The following is a 21,346-nucleotide window of genomic DNA, read 5'->3' on the forward strand; positions in this document are numbered from 1 at the left end:
AAAAACTAGTACATATACATTCATTCACATAACAAATACCCCATCTTATTTCACAACCCAGTCCTAGTAATGCGGTAGTATTGGTCTAATTTTTATTTTGATTTTATTTTTGTATTTATTTGATATTTGCAGTTGTACAAAAATGTCAACATTAATACCACACAATTAAAAACCTTCGATAGCAGGTATGAAACAGGATTTTAAGAATGTTGTTTTTGGTTGCAAATTTTTGCTACTGATTTGTTTTATTTCATTCTTTGTGGATTTACATGAATTTTCGATTTTGCACATGTGTTTGCATATGTGAATGTGTCTAATTATCTACTTAAAAAATACCTGTAATTTTTATATTCCAAGCCCAAATAACCGTTTGCTTGCATTATGGCATTGCACTTATTGTGACACTTTTTTTCAGAAAGGTCTTACCAACAAAACCAAGTCTGTCGATGTTGTTTTGTCGCTACTAATTAAAAACAAATTGTAAAAAAATCACAAATTATAAATGTACTTCGAAAAGCCGTTGTGGTAGAATATGGTTAAAAGTTCGAATAACCTCACCAATTTGCTCCTTTTCTTCATCGTTTATGATATTTTAAAAATGGCACACACAATTTTCGCCGCAAAAAAACTATATCGACATTTGAAAGATAATTGAACAGCAGAAAATATCAAAAATTAAAAAAGAATAAACAACAATAAGATAAAAATTAATTATAACGCGTATTAACGCTCTAGCCTTTCGATTTTGATGTATAAGAAAAAAAAAAAAAACAGTTTTAACTTGCACTCGGTACCTTCTTGACAGTAATACAACTTAGTACTCCTGTGAAAAAAAACAATAGGTACTGCTTCCGGTACTTAGAAATGGTGTACAGTGCTAGCTTGTTACTTAGGAACTAGTAGTAACAAATATTTGAGTACATATTTTAAGACTAGTACTAGGACTCTTTGATGAAATTGGACGTATAATAAGTAATGAAGGATATGTATGTTGCGAAACTTAAAGCTGTTAATTTGAATTTGTTTATTTTGTTCGTATGTAAAAAAATAAAAGGATAAAGCATCTATTTTATCGTCAAAACAAAACGACGACAAGTTACTTGCGGGAAAAATTTAAATTGGAAATTGAGTTCAATCTTGACAAGAAATATACTTAATTGTTGGCAATTTTCCAAAAACGATAATAGTTTTCATATTTTTAAATTTTAAATTTCATGTTACAAAATAACATTTGTTTGAAAATTAAGTTAAGGAATGTGTTTTAGGATTTTCGAAATGCTATATACATAGATATACCATGACTCTGTAGGTTTCCCCGTAGTTTGTCTGTATATTTTTTTCACCCTGTATATGTACGTATAGTATATTAATAAAAATAGTTTTTAGTACTTACTTACTTAAGGTGGCACTACAGTCCTGTGTGAACTATAGGGCCTCACCCAACAAACTTCTCCATCTAGCTCGGTCCCTAGCTAGATGTCTCCAGTTTCGCGGTCCAAGTTGGGTGAGGTCACCTTCCACTTGTCCGCGCCACCGCGGTCTTCCTCTACTGCGCTGTCCTGTGGGTGCGAATTCGAAGACTTTCCGGGCCGGAGCATTGGTTTCCATGCGCTCTACGTGACCCAGCCATCTTAGTCGTTGGACTTTTACTCTTCTGGCTAAGTCTACGTCGCTGTACAGCCCGTACAGTTCGTCGTTCCATCTTCTCCTCCAATCCCCTTCGATGCATACGGGACCGTAGATCACTCAAGAACTTTTCTCTCGAAGCGACTCAAGGTGTTTTCATTCGCCTTTGTCATGGTCCATGCTTCTGCACCGTATAGCAGGACGGGGATGATAAGGGTCTTATATAGCAACACTTTGGTCCCTCGAGAGAGGACTTTAACACTCAATTGCTTTCTTAGTCCAAAGAAACAGCGGTTAGCAAGGGTTATTCTGCGTTTGATCTCAGCGCTGGTGTTGATTTATGCGTTTACAGCGGAGCCTAGGTAGACGAAGTCCTTGACTACCTCAAAGTTACGTCTGTCGATGGTGACGTTTTGACCAAAACGTCGGTGTTGTATGTCCTTTCTAGACGACAGCATGTACTTTGTTTTGCCCTCATTAACCGTTAAACCCATTTTTGCCGCCTCTGCCTCAATACTCACAAAAACCCCATTGACATCACGCTGAGTTCTTCCGATTATGTCAATTTCATCAGCATATGCCAGTAATTGGACAGACTTTTGAAAGATAGTGCCTCTAGTGTTGACGTGTGAGCTCTGCACTATTCTTTCAAGCACGATGCTAAAAAAATCACATGACAGAGCATCACCTTGTCTAAAACCTTTTTTGACATCGAAATGTTCTGTTAAGTTGTTTCCAACCTTTATGGAGCAGCGTGAATTCTCCATGGTCCTACACGAACGGACGAGTTTGGCAGGGATGCCAAAACTAGACATGGCTCTATACAGCTCGTCCCTGTAGATGCTGTCATATGCGGCCTTGAAATCGATGAAAAGATGGTGGGTGTCAATTTGGTGTTCTTGAGTTTTTTCCAGGATCTGCCGTAATGTGAATATTTGATCAACTGTGGACTTTCCTGGTCTAAAACCACACTGATAAGGACCTATCAGGTTGTTGACGATGGGCTTTAGACGTTCACACATTACGGCAGAGAAGATTTTATAGGCGATGTTAAGTAAACTTATTCCTCTATAGTTGGTGCAGTTTAGAGGGTCTCCTTTTTTCAGGATCGGGCAAGCAATACTGAGGTTCCATTCATCGGGCATGCTTTCTTCCGACCATATCTTACAGATAAGTTGGTGCATACTCCTAACCAACTTATCTCCAGCTGCTTTAAAGAGCTCGATATTCAAGCCATCCGCTCCAGCGGCTTTATTAGACGTCAGCTTAGATATGGCAATCTTTACTTCGTCTAATTCGGGAGGACAGGATTGTTGGCTTTCGTCGTCTATATTGAATGGATCATCCTGCCTGACAGCGGAATTCAGTTCTTCGTCGCCGTTATACAGTCTGCAGAAGTGGTCCTTCCATATCCTCAGCATTGATTGTTTATGTACCTGTGAATTTCGTTTCACCAGTTCATAAAACTTTCGAACCTCATTCCTGCTTTTATGCCTCTCAACATATTCGACCGCACGCTTCTCATGCCCTCTCTTTTTCCTTCTGAGAAGTCGGCGTTCCTCTCGCCTCTTCTGCTCATAGAGCTCATGCAGCGCCGCTTTGCGTGCCTGTTGTTTGGCTGCATTTGCCTGCCGACATTCCTCATCAAACCAGGGGTTCCTTGTTTTTGGCTGTTTGAAACCCAGCACATCAGAGGCGGCTTCTCTGATTGCATCTTTGCAATGTTGCCACTGGTTTTCGATACATTGTGTTGGCGGCAGAGAACTTCGAGAGAGGTATTTTTTTCCACATTTCACAAACACTTAAATTCAATTCTTCCAAGGGACGCGTCTTTGCGGTCGTTAAAAATTAGGAAAGGCTCTCATTTCAATATGTCAAATTTGAGCTAACATTATGAACATTTTTTATTCATTAACTGCCAGTGAAAACAATAGAAAATTTAAAATTTGAGTTATTACCTTACAATGTAAAATCATAATTTTATTTAAAGAAGATACACAATATCTTAAACCATAATATACTTCACAAGCACGACACGTAAAAAAGTTATTTTTTTTTGTCTTAAAATTAATATTTTACCGACGACGTCGAAGCCTTTTCTATATTGTCGGCAAATGGTGTTCTGTTCGATGAAGATTGTTTTTAATTGGCTGTAATTTCACATAATCCTGTGTGCTAGGCAGCATAGGAAGTGATGTATTTGAAGTCTATTTGTGTATGAAAGGCAAGAGATGCAGAAAAAAAAACAAAAATATTCCCAAAAATTAATTTGACTTTGCATGTCGATTTTTCTTTAAAAAAAATTGTTAACCTTTGATTTATCTCGATGTCTTGAGTCTTGTAGAGAACTTGATGCTTCCATTTCACGTTGCTTTGCAATATAATCATCAAAGTAGGAGTGTTTTATTAGTTTTTCACACGACCACCGTTTAGCTGGATCCTTGTCGATACATTTCTGTTGAAATATAAAACAAATAAACATCGTTTTTAGAAATTTCTTCGGTTACTACTTTGCACATATTAAATAAATAAATTTATAACGAAGAAAGAAGCATCTTAACGTTTTATTATAACCGTATGTGTGGAACTATTTTTTTGTATCTAGTGTTAAATAATATTAATAAAACTGCCTCCTCATAGATATTAATGGGGACATATTGCTATAGTATAATCGTATATAGGAGGTATCACAAAAAGTTGCCATTTTCATACTAAGAAAGAGTGTTTTTGAATAAAATTCAATTGCTATTTATCTGCTATAACAAATGGAAAACGATATCAGAAATATAGCAAGCATCAAATTTGTTGAAATGTTAATAAAGACCTTGCCTTACCTTACTTGCGTCAGTTGAAGGAGTGCTGCTGAAAACCCGGCTTAAACTAGAGATCAGTTGAGGGACGTCAATATAAATGTAACAAGGATGCTATTATCACTTCATTAAATGAAGCTCATAAAACGTACTTGGTTAATCTAATAAAAAAACCAACCCGGACTATGCTGTCATTGTGGCAATATCTAAAATTCAACAAAACAATATCTAAAATTCAACACAACAATATCAGTAATTAGCAGCGCATTGCATGTCAGGTTTTGTTTTCCAATAAAGCTGGTCTTGTACAATTTTTTTTATGTGGTTCTTTTGAATATATTTTGTAAATTTAATTTTTTTTATTCGAAACTTTTGTTTTATCTAAGAATTTTAAAAATTATGAGAAATACTTCGTAGGTTATAAACTTAAATGGATATTTGCTATAAAAACGCTCAAATTTGTAAGAGCCAGTGGTGGATGTTTGTTTGGGTATACGAAAAGTATTGAACCCATCTATTAACTAAAGTTTGTAACAATATGATTTTGTTGAAAGGATTTTTCGAGGTAGAACAACTAAATTTAATACTTTTTACTTGAATTTCAGTCATTGGAACAGAGACTTTACACTTCCTAACAACGTCTTTTCTCAGTTCGCATCCGCCAATTTCGTTCTCGGAGTGGATTACAATGTCACAACAGGAACAAGAGGAATAGTGGACTGCAACTTGATTCCTACATCGTCGATTATGGGAAGAATTGAATTTCTTGATGATTTTGGTGCATTTATTCTTAATTGTAGAGTGTTTAGTGAAAAAATATACTTCATGTAAGTAGTAGAGGTTCTTCAGTAACTGTTGCCCTTCATAAACGATCTCTAATTTGGTTGAAAATTTTAGTGTAGATTGTGTAACCTTCTCAGATCACATGCCATTAATTTGTTCACTCAAATCTTCAGCAGATAATACCAACCAAAGAGGTATTTCTAAAATAAAATGGTACGACCAAAGAGGTGTTCCTTATAAAAATAAACTCGAGTGACTTGTAATCATAATACCAACAGATTCAATTGAAGAACGCTGCAAAGAAATTAAAAGCTTTATTTATGAAGCAAACGGATCTCCAATGCAACAAAATGCTAATTTGAGCCAAAAATCTTTGCATTGATTTAGCTTGTTTTATGGCCAGGAGAAATGCTCTTAAACACCCCAAAACCTTCAGAAAACTAAGCCTGAAAATACATACATATGTATGTTGAAGAAACTACTGTGAATCCTTACTAGTATTATTGAATCTGTGTCTTCAGCCAGAATGGTGAAAGATTGGATAAAAAACCACAACGTCAGTAAAAGTAATTGAATTTAAAATACATTATGAAAGCTTATTCTCGCAATCAAATTATTCAGCTACTATCTTATACGCTCTTCCAGCAACATGTTCCAGAGTTAGATTACCCCATTGAGCTGCGTGAGATATATTTTCCTATGTCTTCATCAAAAGATGAAACTCCTGGTTTTGATGGAATTTCGTTTGAATTCTATTATTATTATTATTTATTACAGAAGTTATTCACTGAGATTCTTGAAACTGCAACGCTACGCTACCATCATCTTTCAGAAAATCCATTATATACCCACTGTTTGAAAAAGAAGATACAAATGTTGTGTCAAACTATATAGGAATTTGATTTCTTGATACGCTCTATAAGCTGTTTACAACAGTGCTCTTGAACAGACTGTCAGCTTGGTTAGAAAAAACAACAACACCAATGAATTTTATGTTGCATATAGAACCAACTATTCTGCTGCTACTAATCTTTCAAGCATAATTCAACTTCAATTCTGCCAAAAAAAAACAAAGTACGCTTTGATTAACGATCTTAAGGATGCTTTTGATACCATTGACCGGAAGGCTGAAATTTATAAGCTATCGACTCTGGGAATGTCTCCGAAGATACTGGTTACTATAAAGTCTCTTTATAAGGGTACTGCTGCAGCTGTTTGGAATGGTTTGCGTTTATCAGACTTCTTCCTCACTAAGAAAGGCGTTCGTCAAAGATGTGCTTTTAAATGTATTGTCTTAGGTGATCTTTAAATTAATGCAATTTTATATGCCGACGATATTGTGCTGTTGTCGGATTATTCCAATTTGCAACAGCTAATTGAGAGTTTTAAGACTTACTGCATTCAATGGAATCTTGAAATAAATCTTGATAAGTCGAAAATAGTAATGGTGGAAGAAGAGCAACGTGCGAAAAATGGTTCTGGAATAATTCTGAAATAAATGTATCTAATCAATACAAATATTTTGGCGTAGTGTTTAATTACAATATGTGTTAAAATGAGTATCTACAAAACAAATTGGGAGCATCTAAAAATTCCATCAATGCATCAAGGTCAAGACTGCAGCGAGACAATTCTTTCCAACGTTTAAAATATACAATGCAGTCTCAAAAGCTTCTATGTTGTACTGAGCTCAAAAATTGCTGCGTTTCTTCATGAAAAGATGGTTTTTACTGCCCGATAATACGCCTAATATGCTCTGCACATTGAAACAGGTTTACCGAATGGTTTTCTAACGTCCCTCCAGCTACATTTTTCTTTCATAAGAGAAAACCTAAATCTTCATTTATCGTTAATCGGTTATCATTTTATCGAAAGTCATTATAAACAAGGAAATCTTGTGGGCTATGGAATGATTGGATTCTATTCATTGATGTTCGTTGAATGTCTCCTTTGACATAAACTACTTGAATGGCCCAGTTTACATAACATTCTCTTACTGAAACTGTATAAAAAACACAGGACAGAATTTTCAGTTAGTGCGACACCAGTCTCAATTTCATCATCAATATTGCAACTTGATTTACACTGGCCTACCGAACCACTTTGATGACTACAATTCCAATTTCCATAAATGGAAGAGCCTTCTCTAGAGATACAGATGAAACATGTACATTGTTTAATATGAATAAATCAGAAAATACCATGTACTTTATTGGACCGTACCCAGTATTCAAACCGTACAGAAGAAAATGTCTTGGCAGCGGCATGCTTTCTTCAAACATCGCAATATTATTTTAAGTAAATTTTCCTAACTTATGTAACTTAATCTACTTACTAAGCTTAAATATTTTAAAATTTACAGGCAACTTAAAGTTATTGTCAAAACTAATTTTTAACTAGCATTACTCATTTGTTTGTGAATTTTTTTTTGAAATTAAAATTATATATATGTACATACATCTATCTATAAAAGTTGTTGAAGCGTGTATAGTTTTATTTTCATTAAAAAAGTTGTTTCAGCTTATTAAATTTTAAAAGAACAACTGCTTCAAAAGTGTTGTTTAAACGAAAAATCATTCACGCACTACTTAATTAACTCCTGATCCCTGTATCATTTCAATTTTGATTGGAATACGTTACGTTTAGTATTCTTAGGAGCTTTTTCTTGTGTGAAAATAAATCTTTTTTAACGTATTGGCAATTTTAAACTCATTCTTAATAGATAAATCAACGTGGTGCTATTTAGTGCTTTGAACCATTATCAACTTAAACGGTACAAATCACGTGTGCAAACATACGAAAGACACTCAGGACTAACGTACCCTTAAAAAATCTATGGTCAGTGGATTGTGCAGCGCCTTGCTTGGCATTTTGTCCTCCAGTGGCTCCAAAGTTGGTGGAACAGGAAGGGTTATACCCTGCATCGTAAATAGAGAAATCCTTAAATATATGCCCAGAACATAATACACAAATGAAAACACAGCAAACCTACTTTAAAGTATTCATTCTGCCCGAATATTTGTATGTGCCTTGGTAGTAAATCACCCAATGTTTTCCTAATTAGGTACAACTGATCGACATCGCTGCGTCCTGGCCATAATGCTTCGCCACGCACAAGCTCTGCAAAGAGACATCCAATCGCCCAAACATCCACTGGTGTCCCATATTGTGTATCACCTACTAACAACTCTGGCGCTCGATACCATCGCGTTGCAACATAGTCCGTATAGTTTTCGCCGGGGCCTATATATGTATTCAAAAAACAACACAAACAATAGTAAAATTAAACCGTCAACGCGGGAATCCGGCCATATCCATACTCAGCATCCTTGCAAATCCAAAGTCACACAATTTAACTTGACCCTGTGCTGTGAGGAGGATGTTTTCTGGCTTGATGTCACGATGCAGGCATCCTTGCTTGTGACAATATGCTACACCATGTAGGGTTTGGTATACGATTTGTTTGGTGAGATTCTCCGGACATCCCTGGGGATGACGTTCCAACTCGTGCAGTACAGTGAGTTCGCAAAATTCAAAAACCAGATGTAGACGGCGCTTTCGCCGGAACACTTCCAATAGTGACACTAGGTTGGGATGCTTTAAATTCTGTAAGGAAAAAGCACAAGATGGCAGTGGTTGTGTTGGATGTGTTAGTGTGTTTGATAAATGATGTTTTTGGAAGGGATAAGCAAGAGGTTGATATGGAATGGTTTTTGGATTGTTAAACATACTTTTAGCAGACGAATTTCACGAAGGGCGATTTTGCGAATAGCTGGGTCATCTTCGGATTCGACAAAACGTTTGACAGCTACCAAGGCACCAGTATCTCGGTCACGGCACTTGTAGACAACTCCATATGAGCCTTCACCCAAACGGCTGAGCTTTTCATAGCGATCCATTTTACTACTCCCTTGAGGTCTGGAATGGGAAGTTCTGTTTTTAATTACAAGGACTGTTGATTAAAACGCACAGAGATATCTGAATTGAACACAAACGTTAAAATTACTTAAACGAAAGTATGTATGTACTATGTATGTACATTCAGGTAAGAATGTTATGTTTTATTTTTACACCTGAATGAGTAATTGCTTGTATATCATGTTAACAGGAAGCTTCTTGTATGTATTGAATTTTCAAATTGTTTTTTTTGTTGCAAGAACTTACTAAAGCATATTTTGTATTTACAATATCTTATTTGAGTTAATATAAATACATAAAGAGGAAGAGTTTTTCAAAAACTAAAATTATTTGTTGCTAAAAAAATTAAAGTATAATACTAAAAATCGTTGAACTTTAATCTTCAATTGATTGCACATAACTAAACACATTTAAGTCGGTAAAGGTTTAAGTTGCTGTTTTTGAAATTTAATAGAAAACTGATTTTATGATTTGATTTATGAAATAATGTTTTTTAAATATTCAATAAATTTTAAGATTGTAGTGGTGGATACAGATCAACTAATGATTTTTGTATGTTTCAAGTAAATACTTTTTCTAAATCAGTCCTTTTAAAAAAAGTAGATACGTTTATGTGCTATAAGGATATCTGATTCCGGATGATCAAATATTCTTTTAAGAATGTATCAACATTATAAAAGACGGCAAGAGCACGAAAACTTAGGTGACAAGATATTATAACGGAATTTTTTAGAAAAGTTAAAAACCAGCATTTTTTACTATATTCTATCTCCCCCCTTTAGGCGAAAAAAAAAAATAGTTAAAAATAAAGGTAATACTTACAATTAAGTATGATACTTTTTTTTAAAGCCAACATTCTGTTCAATTAGCCAGTTTTTAAATCAAGTCAAAATTATGTGTAGTTTTTGAAAAAGGTGGAGTGGGTGTATGGTGGGGGGTGCAAGGTGCGATGGGTGCAAGATGTAAGACTACGTGAATACTTAAGCAAGGAAAAAGTAATTGAATTAAAATATTTATTTGGTAATTTTCAATTTTCTCAAGAACTAGAAGACATAAAATCATCTAGTTTTCAGTTTTTGATCAAAAACAAATAAGAACAATAAATTCTAAAAAAAAACAGTAGTAGATAATCTTAAAGTTTTGAAAAATTACACTTTAACCCTTTTTTTTAGATTAAAACAATTTTTTTCAAAAACTATGCACACTTTTGACTTGATTTAAAATAAGGTAATAAACAAAAGTTTTGGCTTTAAAAAAATGTATAAAACTTAGTTGTAAGTACTACCAATTTTATTTAATAATTGTTTTCCATTCAACGTACATACTTTTTAAATTGCCCTTTCGCCTAAACGGGAGGAGCTCGACTCCCTTCCATAGTAAAAAATACTTGTTTTGACTGTTCTGTACAAATCATTAAACTTTGTCGCCTAAGTCATCGTACTCTCCCCTAAAAGACTGTTTTTTTCTTTAATTTATTGCAGTTCTTCCAAACCACTCGGATACACAGAAAAAAAAATTGTCATATTAACAATCGTCGATAGTCAACCTGAAATTTGGCCAAATTGTCGCATTGACTAACAAAATAGTCAATATGACAACCTTATTTTCAAAAATTGACTACTGGATAGTCAAAAGAACAACTTTCGATTGTCAATTTTGGGAAGTCAATATGACAACTGCGGTAGTCAATAGAACAACTTCGGTAGTCAATACGACAATTTGGTTGTCATATTGACTACCCGTAATTGACTATCGAGAATTGTTATATTGACTACCCAGTAGTCATATTAGATTTCGGTTTTCAACAAAAATTGTTATATTGACTACCGCAGTTGTCTTATTGACTACCGCAGTTGTCATATTGCCTAGCGTGGTTGTCATATTGACTACCATAGTTGTCATATAGACTACCTTAGTTGTCGTATTGACTACCACAGTTGTCATATTGACTACCGCAGTTGTCATATTGACTACCTTAGTTGTCGTATTGACTATCACAGTTGTCATATTGACTACCTTAGTTGTCGTATTGACTACCACAGTTGTCATATTGACTACCGCAATTGTCATATTGACTATCGCAGTTGTCATATTGACTACCGCAGTTGTCGTATTGACTACCGCATTAGTCAAAACGACAACCGTAGTTTCAATTTCTTTCAACCAAAGTTGTCATATTGACTACCTCAGTTGTCATATTGACTACCTCAGTTGTCATATTGACTACCTCAGTTGTCATATTGACTACCAAATTATACAAAAATTTCAGATCCCAAAATTGACAACCGAAAATTGTTCTATTGACTATCGCGGTTATCGGCTGAAAATTGACTACCAAATAGTTATATTGACTACCAAAATAGTCAATAGGATGACTTTTTTCGTTCTGTGTACGAAAATATAAAACTACATACATATATAGGTACCTAGACATATGAGAGAATAACCAGTTATATTATTCATTTCCGAAAGTCTCAATTCAACGACAAAAAATATGAAATAAATGTTGACGATACAGCTAATGTTAAAATTAATAAATCATTTAAACAACATAAATTGTATTTTTGTGTTTTATAGATTTATGTATTTCTTTGAAAAAGTTGAAACACTTTGAATACCTCTACAAATATTTTCGATTTCAATTTCAACGAAATTTGATCGTTGCGTTATTCAAAGTTTACATGCATCTAGCTATAAGAACAACAAGTCCTTATTAATTTTTGGCAACAAATCAATATGTTCACAGCTACTGATTAACACAACATTTTGTATTCTAAACATTTGTTAACATTTTTTAATTTGCGGAGCCTTTACATATTTGCATTGTCGAATCAATATCTGCATATATTTTACAAGGTGTAACCTTGTTTCGTTAAAACTGCCGTTACTCTAAAACCGTTTATAATTCAGATATAGAGACAAAAAATTAACTACTTGAAGTGCTAATCATGCGCAGATGATATCTTGGACATCATCAAGTATAAAAATATTAAGAGTGACCAATACAAAAGATGTAACAAAGATATTTTCGAAATGTGAATGTTCCTAAATATTTTAAACTAAATGACATAAAGTTTTCATCTTTCATTAAACTTTTCTTGAAAACACAGTGCTTCCAAAATTTAAGGTAATTCATGAAGTGAAATAATTCAATTCAATTCAAATATTCATTTATTCCAAAAGCTTTTATGAATTCTTAAGCATTAGCTTAGCCGTCAGGTCGAAGAAGCTTAAGTAAAACAACTTTTTCGACACCCACACACATTAAAACTAAATATGATAACTTTTACGTAAATAATTAAGTTGAAACTCAATTTTTGATCTCTATAGTTCAATGATTTTGTCAACAAGCACATTTAAAATTACAAATGGTAAGAACTTTAATTCACTTAAACTGGTTTATAACAATAGCGATAAATACAAAATCATCAGAACCCTAACAACTAAAAATGTATGAACCACAACTAATATAAAAATATTCATTCAAATTACCACTACAACAAAAATCTATTAAATTATAGTTTTACAGCTTAATTCAACAAAATATCACATACAAACTCCTAAAAAATACTTTAAAGTGCCAATGCAACAATTTTCAAACTATTTTTAAATCACTTTTTATGTGGTAATTGGTATCTTTTGTTGTGGACAGTAATTTAATCGATAAAACAATCATGGATATTCCGTACATAAAATATTTTTTTTTGTTAAACAACATAAGACATACAATTTGGAAAATGTAATTGAATAAAAAATTGCCAAAAACACTTTTTAAATAAATTTTTATATAATTTTACTTTTTCAATCTCATTTTATAAGCATTGTTTGTCATTTGAAGTACTTCACAATATCCAATTACACTCAAAAAACAACAGAAACTTTATTTAAATGGCGGACGGAAAATCCCATATTTGTCAACCACTCCCGTTATTTTTTTGTCTCTTGACTAAAATTGGTTGCTTATTTTCTTTTTTCCAGTTTCAGTTTATCTTTGTTTGAATACCTCGACTATACCTACATTGGTATTCAGACAAAAAAATACACAAACAAATGAATATAAGGAAAACTCCCCCTATATTTGTTCCATTTCTGAATTTATTAACGTCATCAATGAAATTTATTTAATTAGATCAACGAAAAAGAATAAACTTTAATAATATTCAAATGGGAAATAGAAAATATGTACGTTTAAATATTTGTATAAAGGTACGAGTATATTTATAGTTAAAAATCAAGCACCTTCTACCGTACCGTCTCAAGGAGAATATTTTGGAAAGTTCGAACATAATGCGTCGTACTTTTTCCAGTTTCGGTTAGCCACTGTCCACTGTTGAAATCAAACTAAAGTTACTTTTTGCGGCTTAGAATATTGAAACTTGTAGTTCTTGGAAAACTATCGTGATTATATATCAAAACTCCATTAGGGGAAGTCTGTAGCAGGTCACCGGCCCTTCAAGGAATCACAATAATTTTATTTAAGGGCCGATTTCCAACAACAACTGAACCAAACGGCTTTTGACCTTTTTCATAAGGAAAAGTCTTTCACGAAAACCGAACAACCGATTCTATAAATGAAGTTGGTTAAGACTTCGAAGATATATGCTGTGCACTAATTATAGGGTGGAGTGGCTTTAGCTGTGAGAACTTTTCTGGAGAATGGAAATTCCTCCATATGAGGTTCTGTATATTAACTATAAAATGCTGTACATACATTAAATGTGTAGGTACATATATATGTATGTATGTTTTTATATTACGTAAAAAAAGAATCCTTTTGAGGGAATTGTCTTATGTAGGTAGGTTGTCCTTGAAAAGTGTATGTGCGTGATAATGCGTGACACTTCAGTCAAGTCATTGACAGTTTTTGTAGAAACTGCATTTTGATTAAATGTCGTCCAATAATAGAGTTCTTCAATATTTAAAACACAAAAACGAACGCCGCCGCGCACCGTTGCAATTTCCCTTTTGAAATTGAAATACTTTTTACTTATAAAATGGTCTTCTGCTGATCGAAAATAAACCTCTGCCTTGAGCTTTCGTAGTATCCTCACTATTTTGAATACACAAATATACTAAAAAAGAAAATATTTTGCTTGCCCTTTTTTTTAATTTGTATTTTTAACTTTTTTTGTTTTGTTTTTAATTTAATGGATTGCAATTGGATACGCGCCGTACTTTGTTGTCCTTCGCGAAAGGATACTTTGCACTGCTGTGTTTAATATTCATTTGGTTCATTATCGCCTGTTTAATACATATAAAATAATATGTGTGTTTTCACTCGTATATGTACTTGAGAGATATGTATGTACATATACATATAGATATGATAGAGACTATAAATGAAATGTTAAAAATGTAAACACACATAGTCATATATGGTAAGTTGTTTTAATGCGCCATCGAAACTGAATGTAAAACAGGTTGGAGTCAGGAGCGGTTTTGCTGAAAGGTTATTATGAGGTAAATTTAACAAATAGAATAAACTAAGTAATGCATATAAAAAAAGATTATAGTTACGATAGACAAAAGTACGAATGGCAAACATATACAAAATAAATGTAAGAAATAATTATCATTAGTTTCTATAGTCGCCAAATTTTGGTGCATACGGATCTTTTGTTATGTTATAAACAAACTATAAGGTGAAGTATTCTGGAGCCACATTAAAACCCACATAAGTTCCACAAACAAAATGATCTTGTTTTTTTATTGCATTGAAAGAAAGCTAAGCATTTAATCCCAACTTCTTAGGGGTAATTTTTTCTTAACTTTAGTACAAAAAGTACATTTTTTTAAACTTTTTTTTTCCGCACCTCCGACGGTTAATTAAAGAAATTAAAAAAAAGGTTTTAATTTATGAGTGCTACATGTCTTTGACACATTATTTCCTACCTTTTTTTCTATGGAACATCTAACAACTAATTAATCTCTTCTTCTTTTAAATAAGTAACAAATCCCTCGTTCTTTGATTTTATTTGCAAAACAAATATACGGCCGCAGAGACTTTAGTCAAAGAATTTACAAAAAGTCAAAAACGAGTTGTTTCTTTGAAAACGAAGCCAAAAACTTAACAGTCTTGCCCTCTTCTTTCAAAACATAAAGGAATAAGACTGCTGACATTTTTCTTAACTCCCAATCATTTCCACTCGACGTATTCGTTTTGACCGAAACTTGGCTTAAATCAACTTTTCAATCAAGAGTTCGAAATTTACAGAAACGATGGTAATGCAAAGCATTAAGATGGAGGTGTTCTAATAGCGGTAAGAAGTACACATTTCTCCCCTTCTGTATCTTTTCCATTTGAACCAATTGAACTGGTATGTGTAAGAATAAGAGTACAGACTAGGACCGTTTTCATTCATCCAACAAATTTGGAGTCTGTTTACAGCGATCTCTTCTTGGCATTAGACTTTCTTATCAATTTGTCCTAACTTTTAGGTGAATTTAATTTATAACAACTAACTTTTAGGTGATTTTAATTTATCACACATTGACTGGATTATATTTGAAGACGAATCCTCCCTTGAATTCTCTCTTTCTACTTCACAATTGCAACTATCTTTTCTTGATAAAATCCTTCTTGCTGACTTACAAATTAAAAATATCGAACTCTTGATTTAGTATTTTCTTCCGTACTCTTGTTCTAGAATCTAGATCAGGAATTACTAACATTGATAGATATCACACCCCTTTGAGCATTTTTCTTGACTTAAGTAATCACCTTACCGAACACAGTAATTGCTTAGATTGCTTATATAATTTTGATTTAAGAAAAGCTAATTTCTAGTTGTTGTCTGAAGATTTAACCATTTCTGGAATTGCTGATACATTAGCATTTTCTAATATTGACTAAGCAGTTTCAAAATTTTTTAAGATCCTTAATTATCGTATGGAAACAAATATTGCTTTGAGGAAATAAAGAAATACAAATTTTAGCCACCCTTGGTACACGAAAGAATTGCGTTTACTTCGTAACAAAAGAAAAAAGGCACGGAAAACTTATATCAAAACTCTACTCCAATCATTTCTCTTTTTATGTTAAACTCTTTCACAAATTTAAGTCTCTTTATACATTTTTATATAGGTACTAGTTATGTTACTGATATGAACACCTCTTTGAAAGAGAATCTTAACAAATTATGGAAACTTGTAAACTTAAAGAAAAAATCAGATGGCTTTTAAGTTAACTTTACTTACAAGAACCTTTCATAAGACAAAACTGTTGATATCTGTAACACTTTCGCAATACATTTCCGTGAGTCGTTTGTTAATAGCCCTAAAGAAGTTAATTAAGTATATTTTCATAATCTTCACCTCCTTTTCGAAAATTAGCTGAAGTCACATCCCTGTACTACAGAGTACGGTTCTCGATCCTTTATCCGTGTTAAATGATGAATTCTCAGCTGGTCCCGATGGTATTCAAATCAAATGGGGTGGCGCAACAGTCCGTTGTGAACCAGGGTCTAGTGACTTACAACTCTCAACCATTCCTGTGTGCGAGTACTGTTGTCAGGAATGGAAGGGACCTACAATTTAAGGCCGAATCCGAACGGCTAATTTGATAAAGCACTTTTTCATGAGAAGAATTACTCTTGAAGGATTTGTCAATTCCTCGCAAGAGGTAGTACCCGCGAAAATTAATTTTTTAAATTAAGGTGGCACAGGCAGGGATTGAACCCAAGACCCCTTGCATGACAGTCCAACGCACTAACCATCATGCCACGGGTACTACTACCCGATGGTATTCCCCCGATTCTTACATTCTTATTCAATATTAATTATATATCATTTCTAACACCAATTTTCAAGAAAGGTAACAAGGCGGATATAGCAAACTACAGGCCCATTGCAAAGCTTTCTTGCATTCCTTAATTGTTTGAACAAGTTTTTTTGTGAAAGTGTGGCATTTTTTAGTAAAAATCTCATTTGCGAGCAGCAACATGGTTCTGTGAAAAAAAGATCAAGTTTTACTAATCTCCTCACATTCTCAAACATACGAGTATGTTCAAGCGCTTTTGAACAAGGATATAAAGTTGACTGTGTATACACTGACTTTTCTAAAGCTTTTGAGACACTTAGCCACGGAATTATTTTACTTTAAGTTGAAGCTCTTAGTTTTACATCGTTTTTCTTAGCTTGTATCAAATCATATGTTTTTTTTACACTTCAGAATTTCCAGAAAGTAGTTAGCTTATAGCAAGCTTCAAACTACGATCATTGGCTCAAAATAAGTGCATGTGTTAGTTGTTAGTAGGAAAATAAAACAGTTAACACGCGCACAAAATACAAATTATAATTTACATTTAACATGAACTATTACAGAACAAATAATAAAATAAAGACGTTTACGATAGTGGAGCACTGGTTTTAAACAATGATTTTAATCCCACTTTGTATAGATTTAAATCTCCTTTATTTTACGACTAGAGCTTAAAAACATTTTATATGAGGAGAAAACTGTGAAATAGTAACTACAAAATTGTAACTCATGAAAATTTAGAGAAGACTATTATACCGTTTTTCCAAATGTTCAAAAACCAATATTTTCGTGTGACAAAAATTAATAAAAAATGAGGTATTACAAAAATCTGGGAATTGATACACTTATAACTATGAGAATAAAATTAGATTTTCGAATTTTTGCTTCTATCATTCAGGAAACCATTCTGGGCCTTTAAAAAAAAAAAACTATTCAATGAGAAACAAAATAATATGCCCCTTCAAAATAATGCCAATCCAGCCCTGCCTTCTACTTTCAGAAATAACAATTTAAACAAATTATTATATGAACATTAAAAAGGATTTTTTCGATCGATGTAATAATTCAACAATGTTAACAATATAAGTCACAGGGTATTACACCATGCATGCTGGACATTGGATATCACTTGCTGAAATTCCACAAGGCTTGTTAAAAAAAACAACGCAAACAAAATGATATAAGTATATAATATTAATACCACAAAAGAAGAAAATCGATTTAAAAAATTACACGAATGGCACGAAATTGGTTGCAATGGTTTGAAAACTGTTCGATATTTTTTGTAGGCCTAGGCCAAAAACCACAAAAATAAAAGCGACTTTCAATTAAACCGCTCAATGAACAGTTTACAATTGCAAGTTTATGTAAGTACATTATACTTATGTGCTTTTGTGTATTGCATTACTCCTTTGGGGAACGAAACAGGGATAACCAGGACGGACGGATGGCCGCTGAGTATATTTTTCATTTTTAATTTGCCACAGATTGTGTTTTTCTTCAACAATACTCAACTCATTCAGTTAAACAAAACAAAACACAAACCGCATAAGGCAACCAATATGGAAAGACGTCTGATTCACTAAATGGTTAGCTTACCTTCTGGGCAGGAGTGGAAGGTGATTACCAAACAGCCACAACCGTTTCTCTCCAAACCATTTGTCCATACGAGAAATTTCAGGATTGAAAGTTCGTTTATTTGATTTTACGTTAAATCTGCTAGTGATGTCCTTTATGATTTTTAATTTAAGCCACAAATTCGCTTTCGATGATATAAAATCATAATGCAAATATTTTTCTTCTTCTTTTTGTTTAGACAATCAATAGAATTTATTTCAAGGACACACACCAGCTGATTAATATCAAAATCAGTTCACACAAAAATCAACCAATAAAACATGTGTTACAATACACATTTGGTCTGAACGCTCTCTTTTAATTTCTTCTTTTTTTAATTTTAAATTTCACATTGATTACAATTTAATTACGAAAGTAGATATATAATATATATGGTAAGTACCTTGATAAACGCAAAAGGTTATCAGAAAATAGTGAATGGCAGTAGAGCGGATTTTGTGGTTACCTTGGTGAACTTGGTAACCAAAACAAATAACTTTTCCAGCTCATTTAGATACTGTACTCAATTTGAATCACTAGGACAACGAGCGACACGGTGGGGAACTGTATTTTAAGGGCAAAATGCAAATACTACTGTGTTTTTGGGGTTGAAACATTACGGTGGTGGTGATGGGCTTCAATAGTAGGTAAGTTATTGAGTTCAAGAAGTTAGAGTGTTGCCATTTATGCCTGTGGAAATTTATTTGGTTGTAAGATCCGAGTTTTTTTTAAGTTGTATTATGAGTGTTTTTGAACAAAAAAGCAAAATGGAGGCCAAGGGCATACATACTTCCCTGCATACGCATATATTTATGCAAATGAAACATTTTTGTTTGTTTGAAAAAATGAGTGTTAAAGCAAAAACTTTCATGTGTCTTTTATTATTCCTAAAATGTTTTGTATTACTGTAAGCATCTTGCGTGGTTTATTCTTTTTGTCCGTATGGGATACAGTTGAGGTAAGGTATTAGGGTGACGCTTATTTTCCTTTGACACTATAGATGTTTAATTTAATGAAAGATCCAGGAGATTTGCAAACGGCTTGACATACACTTGTGTAAAGCTATTTCATTTTTAAATAGTGTTAGGTATATATTCATATTACAAGGTCAAGGAATTTGACCAGCAATGTTCTTCAAATATGAAATTTGAGTTTCTTCTATCGCTTTCTATTCCTTTTATTTTTAACATTTAAGAAACATCGTTCCAAAGGTCCATCCCAAAACTTAAAGAAAACAGCAGGAAATATCTAAGAACGCGTTAATATTACCTGTAGCGTGATTGTCATGCCAGTGGTTCAATCCTGTCTTTGCCATCTAAAGTTTTGTTCACTGCATCTTTGAAAACAGAGTTTAATTAAAACCACAAATTTCATTTGTACACATTTTGAATATCTATTCGAAATGGTAATAATTGTTGATAATCCAAGTTCTCAATTGTTTTAGGCTATAACTATCGGATTACTTGAATGGTGTATACTATATACACTGTATAGGTCTTACGCGCTTCAATCATTTCGGGATTATTTTTAACACCGGTTACAATTTTCCACAAAAACAGTCAGTTGTCAAATTGTAGCCAATTGATATATTCAAGGCTGTTGAAAATGAGGTATGGGCCAGGGGGGCCATTTGTATAAGCTAGAGGTCTTATAACGCCTGAACGTTTTTAAATTGTGTTTCTTTTTTTAAACTGAAAATGGCCCATTGATGACACCGCCATCAACAATTCACACCAAATTTGTGTGTCACTTGTTGTAAGTGCAATGTGGCTTCTCGAAAGTAAAATGTGGATTTTTCAAACCTTCCAATGCGATGCTGTGATTTTCTCTTCAAACGACACACTCTAATGGTTTTGAGTTATCTTTTTGTATAATTTTGAAAAGAAAGTGTTATGCTAATGCATAATTATATAATTTTAATTTTTAACTTGTTTAAAAATCATTCTGAAGAACTGTTGCTAATGGCCTCACTTCGCTTAAAATCCGACAAATCAGAATTTTGGTGGAACCCTTACCCCTGCAATAATGACGTCATATGTACCTTTACCAATTCGTTCTTAAGTCATATTTTTTTAAGGTGAATTTTATTTGTCAAACATAGAATTTTTTGGTGGTATCTCAAATTTATTTGGTCTTATATGGATAAGGGTCGCTTTGAATTAGGTTACAATATTCTATAGGGTTTTTCAATAAGGGCGGGTAGATGTTGTGGTAAATGTCGTGGCGTTTGCAGCGTGGCACGTAGTTGCCGTCCTGCTAGAACAACATGTCGTCTAGGGTTATATGGTTCCAGAAATTAGCTATTAACGTTATTTAGCACTCGCTGTTGGCGGTGACTTCCTCACAAAAGTCGTTTTCAAAAAAGTATGGACCAATTACCGCGCCGCCGGCTGGCCCAAGATGGATGCATTATCACCTGGTGAACTTCGCGTGGGTTCGTGTTGTCCCATACACGGCAATTTTCCTTGTTAACGTTCGATCTTGCGTTCCTTGAACGTACGGGTATTGACTGATTGTTACTGAACCGGTCGTCTCAAACTTGACCACCAAACGTTAAAGAGGCGACTGTGAAGGGCCACCACGTGTACCGTAAAATGGGCGCAATGCGCGCAACGTTTAAGTTACCAACACTCATTTTGATAATAAAGTATTATCATTTGAACGTGCTGTTGAATCGTGTAACTTGCCATGATGATTCGGCATAAAGAACTGAATAATAAACAAAAGATTTGGCAGATGTCACTTAAACAAAATGGCCGCCACGGGGCGCCAAAATCCACCCTCCCAAAATCCCTCTATAACATTTTCCAATAATACGCTCTTTAATGATGTC

The 21,346-nt window shown here is 33.6% G+C and overlaps 1 protein-coding gene across 12 annotated transcripts; it reads right to left on the bottom strand.

Annotated features, from left to right (window-relative positions):
* Nucleotides 1–3,571: 3,571 nt before the first annotated feature.
* LOC129954139 (cyclin-dependent kinase-like 1) lies at nt 3,572–18,856 on the bottom strand. 12 transcript variants are annotated; one of them, XM_056067844.1, is made up of 7 exons: nt 18,496–18,856; nt 8,951–9,137; nt 8,540–8,825; nt 8,212–8,462; nt 8,042–8,137; nt 3,938–4,081; nt 3,572–3,833 (listed from the first exon to the last, which is right to left on the bottom strand). In XM_056067844.1, exons 1-7 carry the CDS (start codon nt 18,561–18,563, stop codon nt 3,726–3,728), a joined length of 1,140 nt encoding a protein of 379 aa, XP_055923819.1. In that variant the 5' UTR covers nt 18,564–18,856; the 3' UTR covers nt 3,572–3,725. The 12 variants fall into 12 exon arrangements, with proteins under 12 accessions (XP_055923819.1, XP_055923818.1, XP_055923826.1 ...); XM_056067843.1 differs by having other exon boundaries at nt 8,951–9,152; XM_056067851.1 differs by lacking the exon at nt 18,496–18,856 and adding an exon at nt 18,442–18,482.
* Between the last annotated feature and the right edge of the window lie 2,490 nt (nt 18,857–21,346).

The sequence above is a fragment of the Eupeodes corollae genome, chromosome 1 (genome assembly GCF_945859685.1).
Source record: "Eupeodes corollae chromosome 1, idEupCoro1.1, whole genome shotgun sequence".
Classification (NCBI taxonomy): Eukaryota; Metazoa; Arthropoda; class Insecta; order Diptera; family Syrphidae; genus Eupeodes; species Eupeodes corollae.

What these genes read in the sequence shown, in the direction of transcription:
- LOC129954139 (XM_056067843.1), bottom strand. Translation starts at nt 18,563, where the DNA reads ATGGACAAATGGTTTGGAGAGAAACGGTTGTGGCTGTTTGGTAATCAC. An exon ending in CTTCCACTCCTGCCCAGAAG is followed by an intron (nt 9,153 to 18,495) that starts GTAAGCTAACCA and finishes AATTAAAAACAG; the next exon opens with AACTTCCCATTCCAGACCTC. An exon ending in TGGATTTGCAAGGATGCTGA is followed by an intron (nt 8,463 to 8,539) that starts GTATGGATATGG and finishes ATACATATATAG; the next exon opens with GCCCCGGCGAAAACTATACG.